This window comes from Delphinus delphis, chromosome 8 (assembly GCF_949987515.2).
Source record: "Delphinus delphis chromosome 8, mDelDel1.2, whole genome shotgun sequence".
Classification (NCBI taxonomy): Eukaryota; Metazoa; Chordata; class Mammalia; order Artiodactyla; family Delphinidae; genus Delphinus; species Delphinus delphis.
In genome coordinates this window covers 20,799,118-20,819,264 of record NC_082690.1, presented here as the reverse complement: position 1 = coordinate 20,819,264, position 20,147 = coordinate 20,799,118, and the positions used below count along the sequence as shown (strand labels likewise).

The 20,147-nt window shown below is 48.3% G+C and overlaps 1 protein-coding gene across 12 annotated transcripts in view; it reads left to right on the top strand.

Moving 5' to 3' along the window:
* NCAM1 (neural cell adhesion molecule 1) overlaps positions 1-20,147 on the top strand; it is a 317,743-nt gene that overhangs the window by 275,291 nt on the left and 22,305 nt on the right. For 7 of the 12 annotated variants that reach the window (XM_060017948.1, XM_060017951.1, XM_060017947.1 and 4 more), the window contains 5 exons: positions 1,403-1,553; positions 1,860-2,044; positions 2,396-2,492; positions 2,800-2,970; positions 4,594-4,725. In XM_060017948.1, coding sequence (XP_059873931.1) covers positions 1,403-1,553; positions 1,860-2,044; positions 2,396-2,492; positions 2,800-2,970; positions 4,594-4,725 — 736 coding nt within the window. Of the gene's footprint in view, positions 1-1,402; positions 1,554-1,859; positions 2,045-2,395; positions 2,493-2,799; positions 2,971-4,593; positions 4,726-6,065; positions 6,081-20,147 lie in introns of all 12 variants that reach the window. The other 5 variants (XM_060017945.1, XM_060017940.1, XM_060017943.1 and 2 more) reach the window with 1 other exon arrangement.

Below are 20,147 nucleotides of genomic sequence, written 5' to 3'. Positions count from 1 at the left end.
AGTGCTCCACGGCTGCCTGTGTCAGCTCCCGTTCATCCCCTGGGGTGCAGCTTCTCAGCCCATCAGCTTCCCAGCTTCCCAGGCCTCGTGGAGGCCGAGAGCCAAGGCATCTGGGCATTCCTGCAGAGAGGGGTGGCCCTCGCTGCAGTAGGTAGTGATGGTTTTGCTCGGCTCTTCTGCCTCTTTGCTGGCAGCTGTGTTCCGGCTTCTGGATATGAATGTGATGGGACTTAAATGACTGAAACAGATTAGCTCTACCAGTGATGGGACTTTTTGTGGTAGATCTGAGGCTTCTGTCAAGGCCAATGGTGTCTTGCTTTTGAGCTCCCCAAACTGGCTGCCATACGATATTTCAATGCTGGGTTTTGGGCTTCCAAACCAGCAGCTAAAAAGAACCTGAAGGCAGGTGTTCTTTAGTTCTTTCAAGACCCAGCCTCATGGGATGACGGGCGATATGCAGAGCACCCACCTGTCTATCTCTATGGAATATCGCTCACTGGACTTAAAGAGTATGGCCCAGCCTACGAGGAGCTAGACTCCTTCTTCAGATTGCCAGCTTTCTTGAGGGTCTGAACTCAGACCGCACACCTAGACTCTTCCTAGGCCAGCCACCAGTTTACTTAAGAGTGTCAAGGGGGGAAACCCCTTGGAAATATTTCAGTGCCCATTGCCCAGGGCTCATATGCTTATTCCCTGTTTGACCGACTCTTGTAATTCCAGAGACGCAGGAAGACAATTCTAGTGTCAAGGGCTAGACTATGGTGACTATAGTGTCCAGGATCCCAAATCTGCCTGGGATTCCCTGTGTCACTGTTCCGGGAGAGGGAACCCTGTTCCCCTCACTTCCAGCTCAACAGCTCCTGAGCTCCAGATTGTTGGACTTTGTTCGATGAAATTATTTTACTTTTAAGCATCCAGGAAAGTAAGGCATCTGCAGAAGTATGGATTTCTTGTATAATTTCTTTTATTCAGATTTCCCATCATGTGTGCATGCACCAAGGAACAGGCAGGTGGGCGGGGGGCTAGAAGGAAAGGACGGGAGTGCAGGTTTCCCCGAATCTCACGAGGCAGGACTGTTGCAGCTGCAACGCCTGCTGGCCAGACTTTGGCTTCCGTTTTAGATGTGCCAACCAAATCGTCTTGGGGGCCTGGGTTGTCCTTCTCAAGCCAATCTTGGCACATAGGCTAGGCTGCTTGGGTAAACTGAGTCCCGTTTTCTGTCTGGGATGCACCCAAGTTCCCATAGTGCTCTCCGGAGCCTCCTCGCGAGTCGGTACCTAAAGCGAGACTCAGACATTGGCCCAGAGAGCAGAGGGCTGTGAGGCTGGTCGCAGACAGTGATGGCCCGGTCTCCTGGCCCCGCCCAGCCCCGGGCCTGACGCTGTCCCTCCCCTCCTGGCAGACCCTGGACGGGCACATGGTGGTGCGCAGCCATGCCCGCGTGTCGTCCCTGACCCTGAAGAGCATCCAGTACACAGACGCTGGGGAGTATATCTGCACCGCCAGCAACACCATCGGCCAGGACTCCCAGTCCGTGTACCTCGAAGTGCAATGTGAGGAAAACGGTGGGAAGACAGGGGGCAGGGAGGGCCGTGCAGCTGCCGGGACCCGGCCCGTGGTGGTTGGCCCCTGGCCATTTCAGAGCTGTGTCCCCAAGGCACCCCTTCACTCCATCCCCCGGCTTCTTACCAGTCTGCGTGTCTCCCTGTGCAGCTCATGGGAGGGGACCCCGATCTCTGCTGTCCCCCGGCACCAGCTCGGCCTCAAGGCGTGACCAGCTTCCTGGTGCCAGGAGATGGAGTGGGGGGAGGGGTCACGATCGTGGCAGTCTTCCTGAGAGCTGTCGTCCTTCTTTGCAGATGCCCCCAAGCTTCAGGGCCCTGTGGCTGTGTACACTTGGGAGGGCAACCAGGTGAACATCACCTGCGAGGTGTTTGCCTACCCCGGTGCCACAATCTCGTGGTTCCGAGACGGCCAGCTGCTGCCAAGCTCCAACTACAGCAATATCAAGATCTACAACACCCCGTCCGCCAGCTACCTGGAGGTGAGACGTGGGGGCGGTGGGCAGGGTGGAGGAGGCGCCGTTTGAGGATGGGCAGGCTGCTGGACACAGCTAAAATCTTCTCACTTGCTTCTCTAGCACGTCCTGAGCGGGGGAGCCACTGGCTGAGGAAGAAAGTGAGCCTCAGCCCTCGTTTTCTCCCCGGAGCTAGACGGGGGCCTGGGAGGCAGAGTGTGCCTCTCCCATGATCCCCTCTTCTGTTCTCTCTGGGTTCAGGCTTGGCTGCAGCTTTACTGATTCTATTCTCTACTAATTTTAGTTCAATAAATAAGGATCTGAGGTGGGGGCCCATCCGTGGGACACTCGTAACTCAAGAGCTCCTTCTTTCTAAAGGTGACCCCGGACTCTGAAAATGATTTTGGAAACTATAACTGTACCGCAGTGAACCGCATCGGACAGGAGTCTTTGGAATTCATCCTTGTCCAAGCAGGTGAGCACCCCTTATGGCTGCACACCCTCACCCTTGCCGGCCCTTTTCATGACCTTCTGTGATGACAGGAGCATGGGAAGAAGAGGGGGTGAGAGTCAGGAGGCTGGGAGCTCTGCGGGCTTTGAGGATCTGGACATGGGACACGTTGGGAAAGAATTGCATGGTGAGGTGGACCAGGGGGAGACAGGATATAGACGACAAGATTCCCAAGAGTTGAAAGAAATGAGAGAGATGTGTTTCGTGATTGGGAGTTACGTCCTGGGCCAAATCAGGCTCACCTGAGTCTCCACACGTGTCCTTTCCACAGACACCCCATCATCACCGTCCATCGACCAGGTAGAGCCATATTCCAGCACAGCACAGGTGCAGTTTGATGAGCCAGAGGCCACGGGCGGGGTGCCCATCCTCAGATACAAGGCTGAGTGGAGAGCAATAGACGAGGAGGTGTGGCACTCCAAGTGGTATGATGCCAAAGAAGGTAAGTTGGAGAGTGCCGGTTTACTTTAGAATGATGGCTCTGGGCTCACGCTCACCCCTTGCGTTCACCAGATGCTGGCACCCTGACTGCCCATTTGGGTGGGGTGCACACCGCTCCCCAATACTGAGAGAGGCCAGATGCCAACACCTGCCGTCCTGTTGATGTTCCTATGCTGCAACGCCATCACCGGCCCCCCAGGCTTAGGGTGTGGTCACATCTTATGTGGAGTTATTGGTCTTCTGCCCCCTGGTACTTCAGAACCTGGTTCTCGTGACCCTGCCAGGACAGATGAGGCCAGCTTAGCCACATGCCAAGCGGAAGCCCTGCTCAAGTGCTGAGCACAGCCAGAGGAGTCCAGTCCACCCCTGCTCTGCATATTTGAGTTCCATGTGCTTCAGGTTCTCTGCTGTCACCCATCCAGTCCTGCTCGGGTCTATTCAGGGTCTGCCCTGTAATTAACCAAACGATCAGAGCCAACAAGACAGGTCTGCTCTTACGTCAATCCTATGATATATTTCCAAACCACAGATTTGAAAAATAACCCTTGGGTGACTGCAGTTTGAAGTCTCTGAGCTCGGATCATGTTTCCCTGAGGACTGAATATATTTATGTCTGACTCTCCCTTTGGGGTTTAATTGGAATAACTCAGTGAAGTAGGTTTTGTTTCTGTAGACATTTTTAATCCTGGAAATAAGGGTAGAATTGGGAATGGGTTAGGACACGGTGTCATAGCAATTCAGAGACATCTTCTAACCCAGGTTTACTGAGCATTCGTCCTGCCAGGAAGCTCCTATCACTCCTTCAGCTTTGGGGAGGGCTTGGAGGACTTTCTGGGTAATCAGGATTAGAGCTAGAAGAAAATGATCCTTGACCTCCCTGACTCCCCCCCGAAACCTCGTATCAAATCTGTGGCTTTTTTTTTTTCTAGTTAACTTTTTTATTGTGGTAAAATATATTTAACATAAAATGTATTATTTTAACCATTTTTAAGTGTACAGTTCGGTGCCATTAAATACATTGACGTTGTTGTGCAACCATCGCCACTGTCCATCTCCAGAACTTTTTCACCATCCTAAGCTCAATACCCATTAAACAATAACTCCCCATTCCCTCCTTCCCCCAGCCCCTGGCAACCACCATTCTACTTTCTATATAGTTGACTAGTAATAGTCTCTGTATAGTTGACCCTTCTAGGTACTTCATATAAGTGGAATAATACAACATGTGTCCTTTTATGTCTGGCTTATTTCACTTAGCATAATGTCCTCAAGGTCCATCCATGTAGTGTGTGTCAGAACGTCATTCCTTTTTAAAGCTAGATAATATTCCATGGTATGTATCGACCACATTCTGTTTATCCATTCATCTGTCAGCAGACACTTGGGTTGTTTCCACATTTTGGCTGTTGTGAACAATGCTGCTGTGAACGTGAGTGTACAAATACCTATTCCAGTCCCTGCTTTCAGTTCTTTTGCACATATATCCACAAGTGGAATTGCTGGATCAAATGATAATGCTATGTTCCATTTTGGGGAGACCTGCCCTGCTGTTTTCCATAGCAGCTACACCACTTCGCCAACAGCCTTTTCCTCCTTTGTGACCCTTTCCATATTTTCATGACAGCCAGCGTGGAGGGCATCGTCACCATCGTGGGCCTAAAGCCCGAGACAATGTATGCGGTCCGGCTGGCGGCCCTCAATGGCAAGGGTCTGGGCGAGATCAGCGCAGCCTCCGAGTTCAAGACGCAGCCAGTCCGTAAGTAAAGCCAGCTGTCCAGCCTCTTCCCCTGGGGGGCAGGGGGGGCCATGAGCGGGCCCATCCACTGTTCAGATGACAGCTTTTTGTCTTTCAGACCCCTCTGCTCACGGTGGTCCCATCTCCTAGTTCTCTCGCCCTCGGTGATGGCTGATACCCAGTCCCTTTGTCCTCACTTTCTCTTTTTTTTTTTTTTTTGCGGTACGCGGGCATCTCACTGCTGTGGCCTCTCCCGTTGTGGAGCACAGGCTCCAGACGCGCAGGCTCAGAGGCCATGGCTCATGGGCCCAGCCGCTCCGCGGCATGTGGGATCCTCCCGGACCGGGGCATGAACCCGCGTCCCCTGCATCGGCAGGTGGACTCTCAACCACTGCGCCACCAGGGAAGCCCCTGTCCTCACTTTCTTGAAGGGCTTGGTGACACCATCATAGCAGCTGGTCCAGCTTGGTAGAATAACAGCCAGGGAGGAAAACCACTAACACGTGTTCTTAAAGACAATAGGAAGGATCACGGCTGCGTGGTAGGGAGGGATTTGGGTAGATTTGCTTTTTGTCACCAGGGCCCTAAGCACCCGGTGACCTGAAGGAAGACAGTAAAGTCAGTGACAGTTGACATAATTAGTTGTGGGATTTTTGATGCAGCAGAGATACTCAGTTATAGGAAAACGGAGCCTGCTGTAGAGTGTATGAGCAGCAGCAAAACCCCAACAAGGCCAATGGGAAAAACATGGCCTCTGACGTTCCTGCCTCTCCTCCCTCCCCACACCCAGAGCACAGTCGGGGTCTCCCTGGTCAAGGCCTCTTTCAGGAGTCGCTTCTTCCTGATCCCATTCAGGGTTGCAGCTCTGTCTCCATCACTCCCTGTTTCCTTAAACCAGGCATGCCGTACTTTTCCCTCCCTTCCCGCACATAGCCAGGCTCTGGGTGAGCCCTGGTCTAGTCCTATCCCTCCACAGACTGGAGTTCCTGCCCTGGGAGAATGGTGAGTCCATCCGGGTGAAGAAGGTGCTGTAGCACAGACTCCCCCAGTGGTCACAGAGCTCCCTGGGCCCTCTCTGACTCCTGGGATTAAAAAGCACGCGGGGGAATCCTTTGCTTTCTTCTCTCTGAAGCCGGGGGCCTGGGAAGTGATCCCCTTACCTCTTCCCAGAAGTAGAAAACCTGTCTCATCTTCCTCGTACAGGAATTGCTTCTTTCTGGATTTGAAGTAATTTGATAATTTGAGTTTCCAGCTCCGTGTGTTCTGCGGATCCTATTCATTTCTTTTACATCTTATTTTTTTTTCTTGGGTCTGTCTCTTGTCTTTTCTTTTCGTCTGTGTTCCATCCATGGGATATGCAGATAGCCCTCTTCCACGTAAGTGCCTCTTCATACCTCATTACCTGTTTCTATAGTGTTAACATCTGCTAGTTCTAGTTTTTAATTTAGTTCTGGTCCCTTTTGTCCCCTAGAGGCTGAAGTAGATGATATCGTCCGGGCCCTAACCACACTGACCTTAGTCTAGTTGTGCTCTTGTTAATGTCCGTAGGTTACTCCAAGAGGCTAACACTCGTCCTGTTTTAGAGCATGCAATTTTTGTGTCTTTTGAAATTGTGTTTATTTATTAATTTCTGTGTGTGACGATTACCCTGTGGCAACATTTTGCTGAGCCAAGCGTGGCGGAGGTGTGCAGAGTGTCTCTGAATAACAGGCTATAGCCCCGTCTCACCTTTAGCCGGGTTGCCAGAAAAGTGACCACAGCCTCGCCAGGCCTCTGTTCAAAATCCCTTCATGGGCACAAGAACCCGGAAGGATGTTCACATTTGCTTTTAGGAGGTGAAAGAACTGAACTCACTGCCTCTCCCTTTTCTGTCTGGCAGGATGGTAGCTGGAAGGTTCTAGGGAGAATGGGTAGGGGAACCTTGTGCAGCAGCAGCTGCGGTTGTAAAGTGCAGCATGAACTTGGGTTCAAATCACGGGTACATGCATCCTGCAGGGGAGTTAAACCCCCAGTTCTGGTCAACTCTGTTCTCTAGCAGTAGGTTACTTGCAACGTGGATTTCCATGTTTGGGAAAACCGACCAGCTACTTAGTAGCTCTACTGCCAAGAATGCAGAAAGAGGGTGATTCTCCCCAGGAAGGACACCCTAATCGTGTAAGCTATAAATAGTGGATCTGGGAGCAGGGGTAACAGGAAGCACACCTGCTGCTCCGGGAACAGAACTGTGGTCTGGTCTCAGCCTGCATAGATGCCCCCCAGACTTTGCGTCCACTGAGGCTCAGCTTCTTCCCAGGTTGAGCTCAGAATGGTGGAGGGAACTCTTAAGCTGCACGCTCTTTTCATAAAAAGCTCCTGGCTCCTGAAAGGCACTCAGGGAAGCTTATCTTTTGGAAATTTATTCAGAAATACTGCAGCAACAGCAGAAACTAAGTAGCTCAGTGTAGGCGTTCTGAGATTTCGAGCAAGTGCTAAATCTACTCTCTCAGCAGAGTTGGTTCCTGAATGGACCGGTTCTGGAAGGATTTGGAATCGTGTGTTGGGTGGAGCTGACGGCTAGGGCTGGCAACTCAGCTCTGCCCTGATTGCATTCAGAAGGCACGAGGGCACCTTCCTCCTGGATCTTTACCTGGTCTTCGGGTGTCCTCTCCTCTAGATTTAGCAGTGAACGAAGGCCGGCTTAGTTATATGACAGAGAGGAAGGCTAGGGTCAGGCCTCCTTCTGAGTGTCTAACCAGTAACGGGGTTTTGAGTACTGAATCGGAGGAACTGGGTCTTGAAATTCAAAGGTCATAAGCAGTTTTCATTCACTGCCAGCCCAGCCTTTGTTAGGGTGAGAATTTTTTTTTTGTTTTAAAAGCCAACATTTAATTTTTTTTAGAAAAGGAGGCCTCTAGATTTTATTGTTTGTTGTCTGCCAATATGAAGATGGATAATTAACCAAGATTCCAAGAAGTCCTTTGGAAAGTGGTGGGGTCAGTTCTCTATTCCAAGTCAATCGTGAGTGATACAGCAGCAGGCATTGCTAGTGTCATGAAAGGTCAGTTTTCTCAATCACCTAATAAAGGTATGGCTTAAAGAATTAAAAAGCAAACTTCTTTTAGATAAAGAGAATGTGGCACAGTTTTAGAGTTGAATGTGCCTTTTGCAATGGCTTGAGCGGAGTAAGAGAATATTATGCTCTCACTAGAGTTGGTTCTTATGGACTTCCCTTGCACCCTCATAGCCTTCCTAGAGTTGCTGAAGTGAGGATGTTTGCCCAAGGGGTATCCTGTCATGCCTAGAGCCATCCTGAGAAAAGGTTACCTTGGAAGGAAGATGCCAACGTTTGCCACTGCCAGAACAAACCCCAGTTATTGCTGCTAGAAAATGAGGATAAGTTTTAGGAAGGACCTTCTCTGAGTTCTCACTCCCATTCCTTGAAAGACACAAAGGCTGTCTGAACTTGAACAAAATCGGCCATCAGTTTAGCTGTGGGCTTACACCGAGCCCAGGAACCAGGGGTGTTGGTTTCTGAAGCTGGCTTATCTTGGCCACGGACAGTGCATTCCCCTGCTGTGATGTCGGGGTGCAGGTGCACAGCCTGCTCCTGTAGCACTGGAGGTAGGCGCTGGGTACACCCCACCTCCAAGGAGGAGACAGTATAGGGTCAGCAGGGGCTGGCACCCGGGACAGAGTCAATGCTGCCGGCCCCTCCGGGTTGGGAGACGTAGGGGAGAGCCATTCCTCAGCACTTGAAGTTTGTTGAAATGTCTCAATATTAGTGTTGCTCTCATGGTTCCTTAATAGACTACTCCACATTTGGGGGCATGAATATGTCAAAACAGGGATGAGCAGGTGAAACTAGCCAATATCTCAAGGACACCTGCTTCGGAGCGGCCCGATTTGAAAGCCGGGCTTACCTGTTGGGAGGTCCCTTTGTTTCTGTGAAGGCAAAGGAAGCTGTGGCTCTAATGGGACAAATGGAATTCCAACCTGGGAAAAAGTCCCTGTTTCATGTATTTTTAGGCCAGGTGTCTGCGTGCTGTCAAGAAACTCTTAGGTGGAAAGTTCACAACCTCTGTTTGCCCTGAGAGGGGCTGCTTCCCTCTCAGAGCTGCTAAAGCCCTAAAGAAATGATGTGACAATTTATTATGACTCTTTCCTCCACGAATGAACCACACACCTTCAGAATCTCATTGCCTGAATGTTACCTCTTCATTTGCTTCCGTACCATGAAGCGACACAGGCAATTTCTTTCCGCGTATAAAGGTTATAAGTGAGTCTCTACTTTTTAACAGAGGCATCTTGAGACTCTTTTGCTTTCACAGTTTGCCCCCTAGATGGCACATGGCAAGTAGAAGTTAAAGCATTGTAATATATTGTGGTTAAAGCACATAAAACCCCATCCCTTTGCCAGAATGATATGGACAATCACGCGAACGATTCAAGCCAATAAATACATAAATAAAAAGGAAAAAAAGGAGAGAGAGATACGCTTTTACCAGAATTAACCAGGCTATCATGTCATGATGAGTTAGTAGCCTGTCTTGCTCTGATTCCAGTGACATTGTACTCGATGGTTCAATGAGGTACCCTCATCTGGAAGGTACGAGAAAGACAGAACCATGAGTGTCAACGCAATGTTGGAGATGCAGTGATGTTTTTCCAAATGTTCGTACAGCTCTCAAAGGGGACTATGTGTTGTGATTGCTGATGGAGCAACTTCTGAATGTTTGCCAATGAAAAACTAAAGATCCCTTCGGTGTCCAAAACGTCTCAGATGCACCATTTTAAAGGTTCTCCATGCAGAAAGTTGGTTAGCATTAACTTCGTTAGTCCCGGCCCCTCGAACATTCCCTTTCTCTCGAGGGCAAGAATGACACTCGATGTTAATTCGCTTTGCCCCCTGTGCACACGGCAGCAGCCAGAGCATCACATTTCATAGGGTTTGGAGGGCAGCAGTGGCTGTCGTACCATCCAGATGCCGAACCATCCCTACCCCGCCCAGTCACAAACATTAAGGAGGATAGTTGTTTCTGTTTCCTTGGGACCCTGAAATCAGAGAGTGAGGCACACAGGTTGTGCTATAAATACACGCCACCCACGTAGGTATATGCCTATGTATACACATGAAGAGGTAGGTAATGGCAAAACCAAAGTGCTTTTCCCCTCTTCTGCTGGTTCACCTTAAGCTGGGGTCCAAGTTCCCTTCCCTCCTGACACCTGAGCCGATGGAGACAGCTGGTCCTGCGGAACCGGCTCTTTGTTTTCAGGCAGGGTTGGAGGCCTCTGCAGCTGTTCCTGGCCCAGTCCCTTACCTGAACGGCAGGGCCTGGCAGGCGCACAGGCTCAGGGTTTGAAGTCAGAGAGGCCCTGCTCTCTGCTGGGCCGCCGGCCACCTGTTCTCACGCATGGGGTTCTCCTTCACACTTCTAACTCGCTTCAGCTTCTCTTACTGACACGCCCGGGTTGCCTCTTCCATTCTTCCCTTCAGTATCTGTGTGCCGCGATGATCTTTTTTCCCCTTTTTTTTCACCTTCATTTTTCTTTCCTCAGCGGCTCCTGCTAGCTCCTCCACCCCTGTTCCATTGTCTCATCCGGATAGTGAGTACCATTTTCTTCATCCATCTCTCTGCAGGTTGCTTGCTCTCTGCCAGCCACAGTGGGCCTGCCTCATGTTACCTCCCTTACCAGGTGCTAATTCCACTCTGTGGGTGGAGAGCAGCACGGGGTTTTAGAGAAGCAGATGAGAAGTAGGCACAGGTCCGCTCAGATGCACGGTGGACAGCTCTCCCTGCAAGAGGAGGCGAGTGGGAAGCGTGGCTCTGGACAGAAAATCCCGCAGACAGGCTCCCTGAGGCTGTGGCAGCCCCAGCCCTGTCCTCGGGATTCATAGCAGGCTGATTGTTTGGAGAAGCCAAAGGGATTTCCCAAGAAAAATGTCTGTTCTGCAGGGTCATAAGAAATGTTTGGGTCACTGTGTTTTCACCCTTCATTTTAATCGGCATAGTTGGATTCAGACATTGAAATTAGATAGCGAGGTCTATAGCTTTTGCTTTCTCCATAAATGCATATATTTCTCATAAATGCTTGTGGGAAAAGAAGCAGTGTCTGCTTGCGGATGTGCCCGACCGTAGGCCCTTAGGCACGTTACTGAACCCTTTACCAGGGAGCCTTGTTTCTTCTCCTCTATAAAACACGAGAAGTGATCGTATCCCCGCCCCCGGCAAATAACAACAAACCTGGCGTTTATCAAGCTGTTTGCCCACCTAGGAGCAGTGCCAGTAAGCCGGCCGTGGTGTCGCCTGGTCGGTCTCAGGCTTTGTCACCCTGCCTGAGCCTCACTCGTTTACCACCTTATTTCATTCGGCTGCCATGCCCTTTTGTTCCCCTGAGTCCCCGGGCGTAGGGCGTAGGGAGAGCTCCGGGCCTCCCACTGTCCGGAGTGATGAACCCAGCACTCCAGAGGGAAAGAGCAGAGTGAGACAGCTGCTGAGCGAGACCCGGGTGTCACGCCAGCATGTGCGCAGAGCAGCAGGCAGTGCAGCCGGTGGGGCTGCCCGGCGGACCCTCACCCCTCGGTGCCGCAGAAGCCCTGCACCTTGCGTGGAGCCTCGGGAGTGATTCAAGCCCCAGGCTCAGAGCCCTTTGCGGCATCTACTTGACTTGGAAACAAGCCCGCCTACCCCACGCACTGCTTTCCAGGCAGTGGACTGTAGCAGCAGGAATTCAGGTTTGGGGACCAAGGTCAAATACCAGCTCCACTACTTCTGTATGTAACTCCATGACCTTGAATGAGTCCCCCCACCTCTCCGAACCTCACACTTTTATCTCCCAAAGGAAGGAAAGATTCTACCTACTCTATAGGTATTTATGATAATTAAAGATTAAGTATGAAAAACACAAAACACAGTGCCCAGCACGTAGTAGCTGGAATTCATAGTAAGAATAAATGAGAGTTATGTTACTTCTTGCTGCGTGAGAATAATTTGTCAGCAAAATCACTGATAATCTCTTTAAAATACCTACATTCATATTGATAAATCAGGGAAGAAGGAAATGAGAGAATACCTGCTTCACCATCTCTTTTTTCTTTATAATAATGCCTTAATATATATACACGCACATAGATATGTATTTATAAATTTAATTTATCTCCGTTCCCTCTTTCACCTTTCTGTGCCCTTTCCATCCTTCATGTTTCCATAGCAACCTGGCCTCTTCCTGCCCTTACCACCACCAAACCATCTAGTGAGTACAGAGCTTAGCTTCCCAGGGCCAGACTGCCACTTGTGGCAGAGCCGACTCCTGGGTCACAGTGCTGTCCCTGGTTCCCCCCCGAGTGCTGAAAGCAACAGTTGTGCGTGCACGGAGGCTCCTTGCCTGGTGTGGGTCCCTAAGCATGCTGTCTGCCTGGCCAAGAGAGCAGACCCAGTGTCACCGAAAGAACTGGGGTGATTCTTGAAGAAAACTCTGTGCACAAGGAGACTTTTCCAAATTTACCCCCAAGTTAAAAAACCAGAAAATGATTAGAGAAATGCCGAGGAGACAAAACGAGAGCATCTCGTCCCAGCTTTCATTGTCTCTCCCCCTCTGACACACACACACACACACACACACACACACACACACACACACACAGAGAGAGAGAGAGGGAGAGGGGGAGAGAGAGAGAGAGAGAGAGAGAGAGAGGCTAAAATAGAATAGCTAAAAGACTGAGAACAAGGAGGGAAGGAATAGAAGCTGGCTGCCCGGGGAAAGGGAGAGGATGAGGAAGGAGGGAGCCTCTGCTCCCTGACAGCGCGCCCTCCTTTGCCTCCTGCAGAGTGTGGCAGTGTGTGCCCCCAGCACGTGGGGAAGGAGAGGGGCTTCTAGCCTCCCTCGTGCTAGAAAAATTATGGCCTCAAAAAGCATAACCAGGCTCTGTCAAGTTTGTGTGCTGAAAGTCTAGATGAAAGTTCTGGAATTCACCTCCTGATGGCCAAACTGTACCATCTTTCCCATCACAGAAAACGTTACACTTCATCACAATCTGTAACATGTTCCAAACTAGTCTTTATAACGCTCTAATGATGTAGGCTTGTGCGTTAGGCCTTAAACTCCCTGACAAGTCATCTGGAACGTGTGTGTGTGTGTCCACAGCTGTGTGCGAGGTTTAGATTTTATAATACTTCTGAGTGCACAGGAAGAATGACGTGCATCCCATCAAGGGTAGTCAGAGCAGAAGGCAGAAAGCAAGGATGCAAAGTACAGCTCCCACTCCACTCCCTGGGCCAGGGTTTCTGATACAGAATTGAACAGAGAAGAAAAGAGTTTCTGCGTTTTGCACGGAGTGGTTCTCTTTTCTACTGCAGAACATAGCTGACAGTCTGCTTTCTTGGTGTTCTCTCCGTGTGCTGCTGCAGTGAATTTTAATTCCTGATGCTTTTGAGGTTACATTTTGTGAGCAGAGCAGAGCAGGCGACAATGAGCTGTGCTCACATGGGTTTAATTCAGGTGATGGGTTTCTCTGCATTTGGAAAAGGAATGAAATTAACAGCACCCTTTCATCTGCTAACAGCGATGCTCTAGTCCTTTGCAGCTTGACTGCAGTGTGTGCCGTGCAGAGCATAGCGGGAAAAGGCTACACAATGCATTTGCACAGCTTGGGTCATATTTAAGGTGTCTCACTGTAGGTTGGTCTTCTCTGGAAGGAAAACAATCTTGGATCCAGATTTTTCCTTCAGGAGGAATTAGGTGTCTCTCCCCTGACATAGGTTTAACTTTTAAACATCAGGCATTTCTTCCCACAGGTAAAATGATTAGCAGTGACATCCAAAGAGAAGAAAGTTTGAGTCTTCTTTGTTTTGAACCACTTGACTACTGACCCAAATTGTAGGTCCCAGTGGATACCGGGATAAAGGAAAGACAGTCACGATTGGGCAGCAGCCTGTATTTAGCATGAACATATTTCTCAACTGTAAGGCAGAATGGAGCACGTGTGAACTGCAGTGAAACTAACAGCAGAGTAGCTGGAAGCATCCAAAAATCCATCAATCATCAGTCAGTCAGTAGGGTTGAATGTAAATAATGTCTTTTATTTTTGCTTCTGTGTGTGTGTATTGATTCATTTATAATTATGAATGAATGAAGGTAGCCTAAGTAAAATCAAAGGAGAAACTGCTCAGTTGTCTATAATCCCTGCAGGCACCCTTGGTTGGAATGTGCCAGACGCTGTGCAGTGTCGGACAGTGAGAAACAAACACTCTTATCAGCTCACGGTGGCAAGGGACTGTGTCACGTGGTTGAAGCATTTCTCTCGAATCATTTTTAAACATTGATGTGCTTTGGGCAGAAAGGTATCTTCACCTTCCTGTTTTGTCCTCCTTCTCTCTTAACGCCAACTGGTAATAGCCAAAATGCCCCTTGGCCTGTGAAAGTTAAGGTGGGAAACCCAAAAGGCCTTTTGTTGAAGCAGAATCACTCAGCAACAAATCAGATGTAAATATAACATAGGACAAAAAGGAGCATAGGCAAATCCAAACAAGAAAGCTGTTTTTTTCATTGTAAAAATCAAACTCGTGTCTTATCCATTCACCACAAGTCTAAAATGCCCGAACATGTGTTTAAGGTCAAATTCTTAGCTCATTGAGCCAGGGGTTCAGTTTCTGCTGCTTAGTGTTGACAGAGTTATGGTCTCAACCTCCGGAAGGAAACCTATTCCCTTTCTGCACTGGCCTCTTTTTTTTATTATTATTTTGTTAGAATCTTTATTATACTACTTCATGGTTCTTTACTTAACTGTTTTTTTCATTGAAGTATAGTTGCTGTATAATATTATATAAGTTACAGGTATACAATATAGTGATTCACAACTTTTAAAGGTTATACTTCATTTATAGTTATTATAAAATATTGGCTATATTCCCTGTGTTGTATAATCTATCCTTGTAGCTTATTTTAAACCAAATAGTTTGTACCTCTTCCCCACTGGTACCCATTGTGCTAAGTGAAATAAGTCAGACAGAGAAAGATAAATACTGTATGATGTCACTTATCTGTGGAGTCTAAAAAATACAACAAACTAGTGAATCTAACAGAACAGAAGCAGACTCACAGACGTAGAGAACAAAATACTGGCCTCTTCTTTTATATGTGTCTTGATTGGTGTTATCTCATGGTGGCCCCTAGGATAACATGGGTAGACGAATACGGCAGTGAGATGAGATCCCTGGCCACCTTCTCTACCTGCATCCTCCAACCCTCGCTCATCCCACACCTGCCTCCTCATTGCGCCAAAGGAAACATGAAATGACTTCTTAATGTAATGCAATATTTTGTTCTTCCAGGGCACGCGGTCTGCGCCTTAAAAATCATGGGACTCTTCCTTCCTGACCATGCTCTGTTTCATTGCCCTTGTTTTCCAAGGATGCCGAGACATTTCTGGAATCTGTGAAGAATAACTTGCCTTGTGTTTCTCCTTCAACAGTCTCCTGGATTGACTTTGGCATCTGGGTCCTGACAGAGACACCTCCCCATTTCAAAACAAGTTTCCATGCTCCTCCTTGATGTGGTATTAATATGCAGTGTTGCAGCTGTAGCTAATGCTTACTGGTGTTGTTAACCAAATGCTCTTTATGATTTGTTAGTCTTCTATCTCCGGGCAGTTTTACTGCCCTTCCAATGTTTCCTATATATGCTGCTAATTTAATTTAATTTCTCCTTTTATTTAGTCTGTGATTTTGTTGTTGATTTTTCTCCCTGCCCATTGTTTACATCAGTTTTTAATTTTTTTGTATTTTCCATGTGATCTCCTCCACTTTCCTTTCAACCAATCATGTGCGTGCGTATCATGTGACTTTGTCATGTGGCTTGCATGGTGCTGATGATGTCGTCCACGCTGGTGAACAGAAGGTAAAACTCTTTGTTCTGATTAGTGAAATAAATCTGGGACCACAGCCTGGCACGTAGGGCCCACTCATTCCTTCCTGTCTTGGATTTCCTAAGCAAAGCCATTTGAGAGATTTCCTCTTGTTCTCAATCAGTGCAAATCCAGAATTCATCATCCTTTGTAGCCTTTACATGACAATTTGATGCCATGACAGCCTTCGGTTTAATGGTTTGCTTCAAGAAATTTGGCTACAGTCAAATCACTTTAGCCATGGCAGAATTTTCACCAGATAGCTCATAAACATGATTTCCCAGAAAGCAATGTTGCAAGTGAGCTTTATAGCATTGTTGTTTAACTTTCGTAGTTCTACAAACCACAGCTGCTCTAAAATGCCACATTTCCATAAAAACATAACATTGCTACAGAGAGAAACGTATCAATCCCAAAGGTTGTGTTTGCTTAAAACCAATGAGAGAGTTTCATAAAATTCATGCAGATTGAAGGCTTTCTGAAATGAGAGATTGAAGAATTTGGAATTAGAGCAGTTTGGCTGTGATGGCCGAGGTGTCACTTTTCAAGTGACCCACCTCCCACTCCGGGCAGGAGGGAAGAAAAATCAAAGCAAAAGTCACTTGACAATTACCATGACTGGAGAGCCATGTAATCCAGAAGCACACAATTGACCCTTGCAGCAAAGGCAAAAAAAATTATCGCCTAATTAAGCGCACAGGAGTGACAAAATAATTAGTTAATATTGTGACTGTCACAACCTTTTAAAAACATTTCTTATTTACCATGAAGAGTAAAGGAAGCCTCTGCTCACCACTTCCCCCAGTAAAATCAAACATCCATTCAAACCTACCCTGGGAGTCACATGTGTGACTAACTGAAAATTTGTACTTCACGTCACAACCTGAGACACACGGGCTAAACTGATCACAAAAGCGAAACTAACACCAGTAACCCCCCCGCCCAGGGCGCCCGTGCATGCGAGGGGTCCCCGGCGACCTCGCTTCTCTGAGAGCTGATTGGGCGACATCCACACGAACAAAACCATCGGCCGTTTGTCTCGCATGTGCTCTGTCCCTGGTCTGTCCTGTGTCCCGTGCACCCCACGTGTGTGAGCCCTGTGTGTGCCACCCCTCGCCCTCCGCATTGACACCCTCTGAGGACTTCAGCTCTCTGGGCATGGCCACCGTGCCCCAGTTTAGTCCCATTTACAACCAGACTCCTGGACAGGGTCTTGGATGGAAGGCGTCCTCGTTTCCAAAAATGGAGATGTTTAACATTTACATCGTATGAAATAAAGGAGGGATGTCCCCAAATCAGGAAACCTCCATAGTGCTAAAAACTTGGACCTAGCTTAAAAAAGTATCTTAATCTGTGAGTCTTAGGGCAGAGGAAAGAACATTGGGAACCTATGATTGTATAAACTCCAAGTCCCACACACAAAAAAATGTGGTTTCATTATTTCCCTGAGGGAGACAAGCTCTTTTCAGACTTGGGATGACTGCTCAGAGGCTGAACCTTTCCCCTGAAAGCTGAAGTGTAAGCAGATATTGGGTTGAAACCCCTTAGTTTCTTCTGTAAAACCAAGTTGGGTCATTTCTGTGCAATGCTGTGGCTCAGAATGCAGCGCGAGGTAGAAGCTCATTCACACCTCTGAGGAGAGATCTCTTGCAGACATTTTAAGCAAGGCTAGAAGTGTTTGAAGGTGTTTCCCACAGTTGCCCTAGAAACACACCTGAGCGGTGGTCTTGGCTGTCAGTAGAAAATTTGGCCAGTACTAAAATAGCACCTCGGGAGCCTGTGGAATTCCGAAGCGTGATCACCCCCTCATCAAACCACCCCTCTCCTGCCATTTGCAAGGGGGCAGGCAGAGGACGGTTACTCAGATTAGCAACAAGCAGCAGGAAATGCCCTTTAATAATAAACTTGAAGGGAGTGGAGAGGCTGGAACAAGTAAGATTTACAGAGAAGAAAAATATTAGTTAGGGATGGTTCCTCTGGGCATTAGTAAGGGTTTCAGGTGAGCTAAGCCTAATGAAGAGGGTTTAAGTGAACAGTGGGTTGGTTGTATGCCCACAATAGATTAAATCCAGTGTCCACTACCCTCCGCCCCCCCGCCCCCCCGCAAAATTGCCTACGATGTGATTAACGTATGGCAGGTGTCCGTGCACCTTCTGTATCCATCCAGAAGAAGGAAGATGAACACAGGCATTGAGAACAGCCCAGGGCCACTTGGCCTCTGAGCCCACAGAGCTCTGCAGGGAGGGGTCCATGGCAGGGAAGCTCAGACACCTGGCCCAAGGGCACAGGCATGGGTTTGTTGGAAGTGTAAATTTGAGCTCCTGATGCCAAAGTTTATTTCTGGTATCATGACATCACACAACAGTGGGTCCCGCTTCCTCCATGCCTCCATCAGCTACCGAGGACTCTGCATAAATGGGACTCCCTTCCCACCAGCATGTATGTGATGAGATGCCCCCTGCACCCCCCTGTTCGTGTGCTGCATGTTTGAGCATGGATCCCTCCCCACCCATTTATAATGATCTTTTTTTCTTTAGCTACTGACACTGACTTGTACTAGGAAATGCTGATTCTGATGAACTAAACTCTTTAACACCCACTCTTCCTTCTTAGATCGAAAACATCACTAACCCTCCCTTCCACTGCCCCTCCTTTATTTTTTACAGCTGTGTGTCTGGATTGCCACGGTCTTTGGCAGGTCGACATAGACTTTTCACCAGGGGTTCTGCTCTAATTGCCTTTATTCCGAAGGATTCCCAGCACTGGTGGTTACCAGGGTAGAAAGCTAGCGTGAAGGGACCAAGGCAGTGATGTATATCAGCCCGGATCCTGTGGGCAGGGACCGCGGGGTTCAGAAAGTGCCCGTTTCCCTAGGGCTTACCAGTGTGAGGGCTAAAACCTCCCAGGAGCCTCGTACTTCTTAATAACGAACCTCACGTCCATGAAATAGTGTTGGAGATGTTCACGCACCCACCTTGTGACCTCGGAGGCAGGAGCCAAGTTCATTGTTGGTGACGGCGGTTATTTCTGTCTTAACTTCCTCAGCCTGGATCAGCCCCCATACCACGAGCCATACCTTTGTGGCCATCTTTTCTTTTTAGGATGATGAAACAAAGATAATTGATCAATGAATCTGTTGGTGTTTTCATGACACCCACGAGAAGGGAATTGGTACTTTTGTGGTTCGGTCTGTCAGAGTTCATTTGTTGCTGTTTAATTCATCCTCGGTGCTGCCAGGCCTCCCCCCAGCCCCTCCCACCGCGCCCCCCCCCCACCCCCAGCACACACTCCCATTCACAATTCCCAAGAAAACTCGTGCTGGGAAGATTTGTGGACTGGATGCCTCCATGAGCCTGGCCGCAGAGAGCCAAGCATCCTTTCTCTGTAGAAGTGGGGGACCTGGCCACGCCCATACCCGCTCGTTCTGTACCCCAGCACTCCCCAGAGCCAGGGACTAGGATGGCAAAGAGTCAGGTCATGCTAGCACAGCAAATCCTTAACAATTAAGACACAAGCGCTCAGGAGAAAAAGAACGCTTTACTCCAGGGGCCTGATTTGGGGGAGCGATGCTCAGGACGAATGGATGTCAGTCCAAGCACTGCGGGCTGCTCTTCGGGAGTATTGGAAAACCACCTTAGTCTAGAATAGCCAGTAGGCTGCCAAAGCGGCGTCAGGGAGATGTTGAGGGTCCAGGAGTGCATGTGGCATAGATCACATTCGTCTGTTTGACATTAGGGCTAAGAGGTTGGTCTGAGGAAGGAGAGTTGGTGGTCTAAAACTAAGTCCTGATTCCCTTTGGTAATTTGCTGATCCCATAAGGACCAATCAAACTTCGAACTTCTTGATGTAATTTTAAATGCTCTTGAATTGGAAACATCAAACAAGCGTCATATCAGAACAGCTTAATCATACATTTTGGACTTTTTAAAACAGTTTCAAATTGCTTATAAGAAATAATCATTAAGGGGAACAGGCATTAGGAGAAACAGAACGAACAGTATTTTTAATGCCAGACAATCCTTTTTGGTAGTAAAAGATTCTAATGCAGGCCCTACGACCATCATTGGGTTCTTCTCAGATGCATCGAACCCTGTGTGGGTCCTGATGGGAGAGAAAACAAAGTGGGTGAAGACAGAACCCAGGTCCAGCCTGTCTCAGCCTATTGGCCCCTCAGCCAATTCAGAACATACAACTCTTGGTCCTTGGGCTTTTTGAGTGAGAAGTAGAATATTGTTTTCCTTCCAGAATTCATAGTTGCTGTTCAAAGGCCCTGGGTTTGCTAGAATTTTTTGTGTGGAATTCAGATATCCAGCAGTAGTTTTCTGGTCCCAGGGCTTCTGCTGACGAGGAGAAAGATATGAAGCTGACTCTGATTTTAGGGCCAGTAGCACCATAATTACAAAGAAGAACCTGCAATCTACATGGCCAGAAATACACATTTCAATTACGGTTTCTAAGGGGAATTTATAGGACCTGCCAGTAATATTTTTGACTGTATGCGGTCTCTCTGGAACATTCTTTTTTTTTTCTTGCATACACAATTTACATTCTTCTAGAAAATACC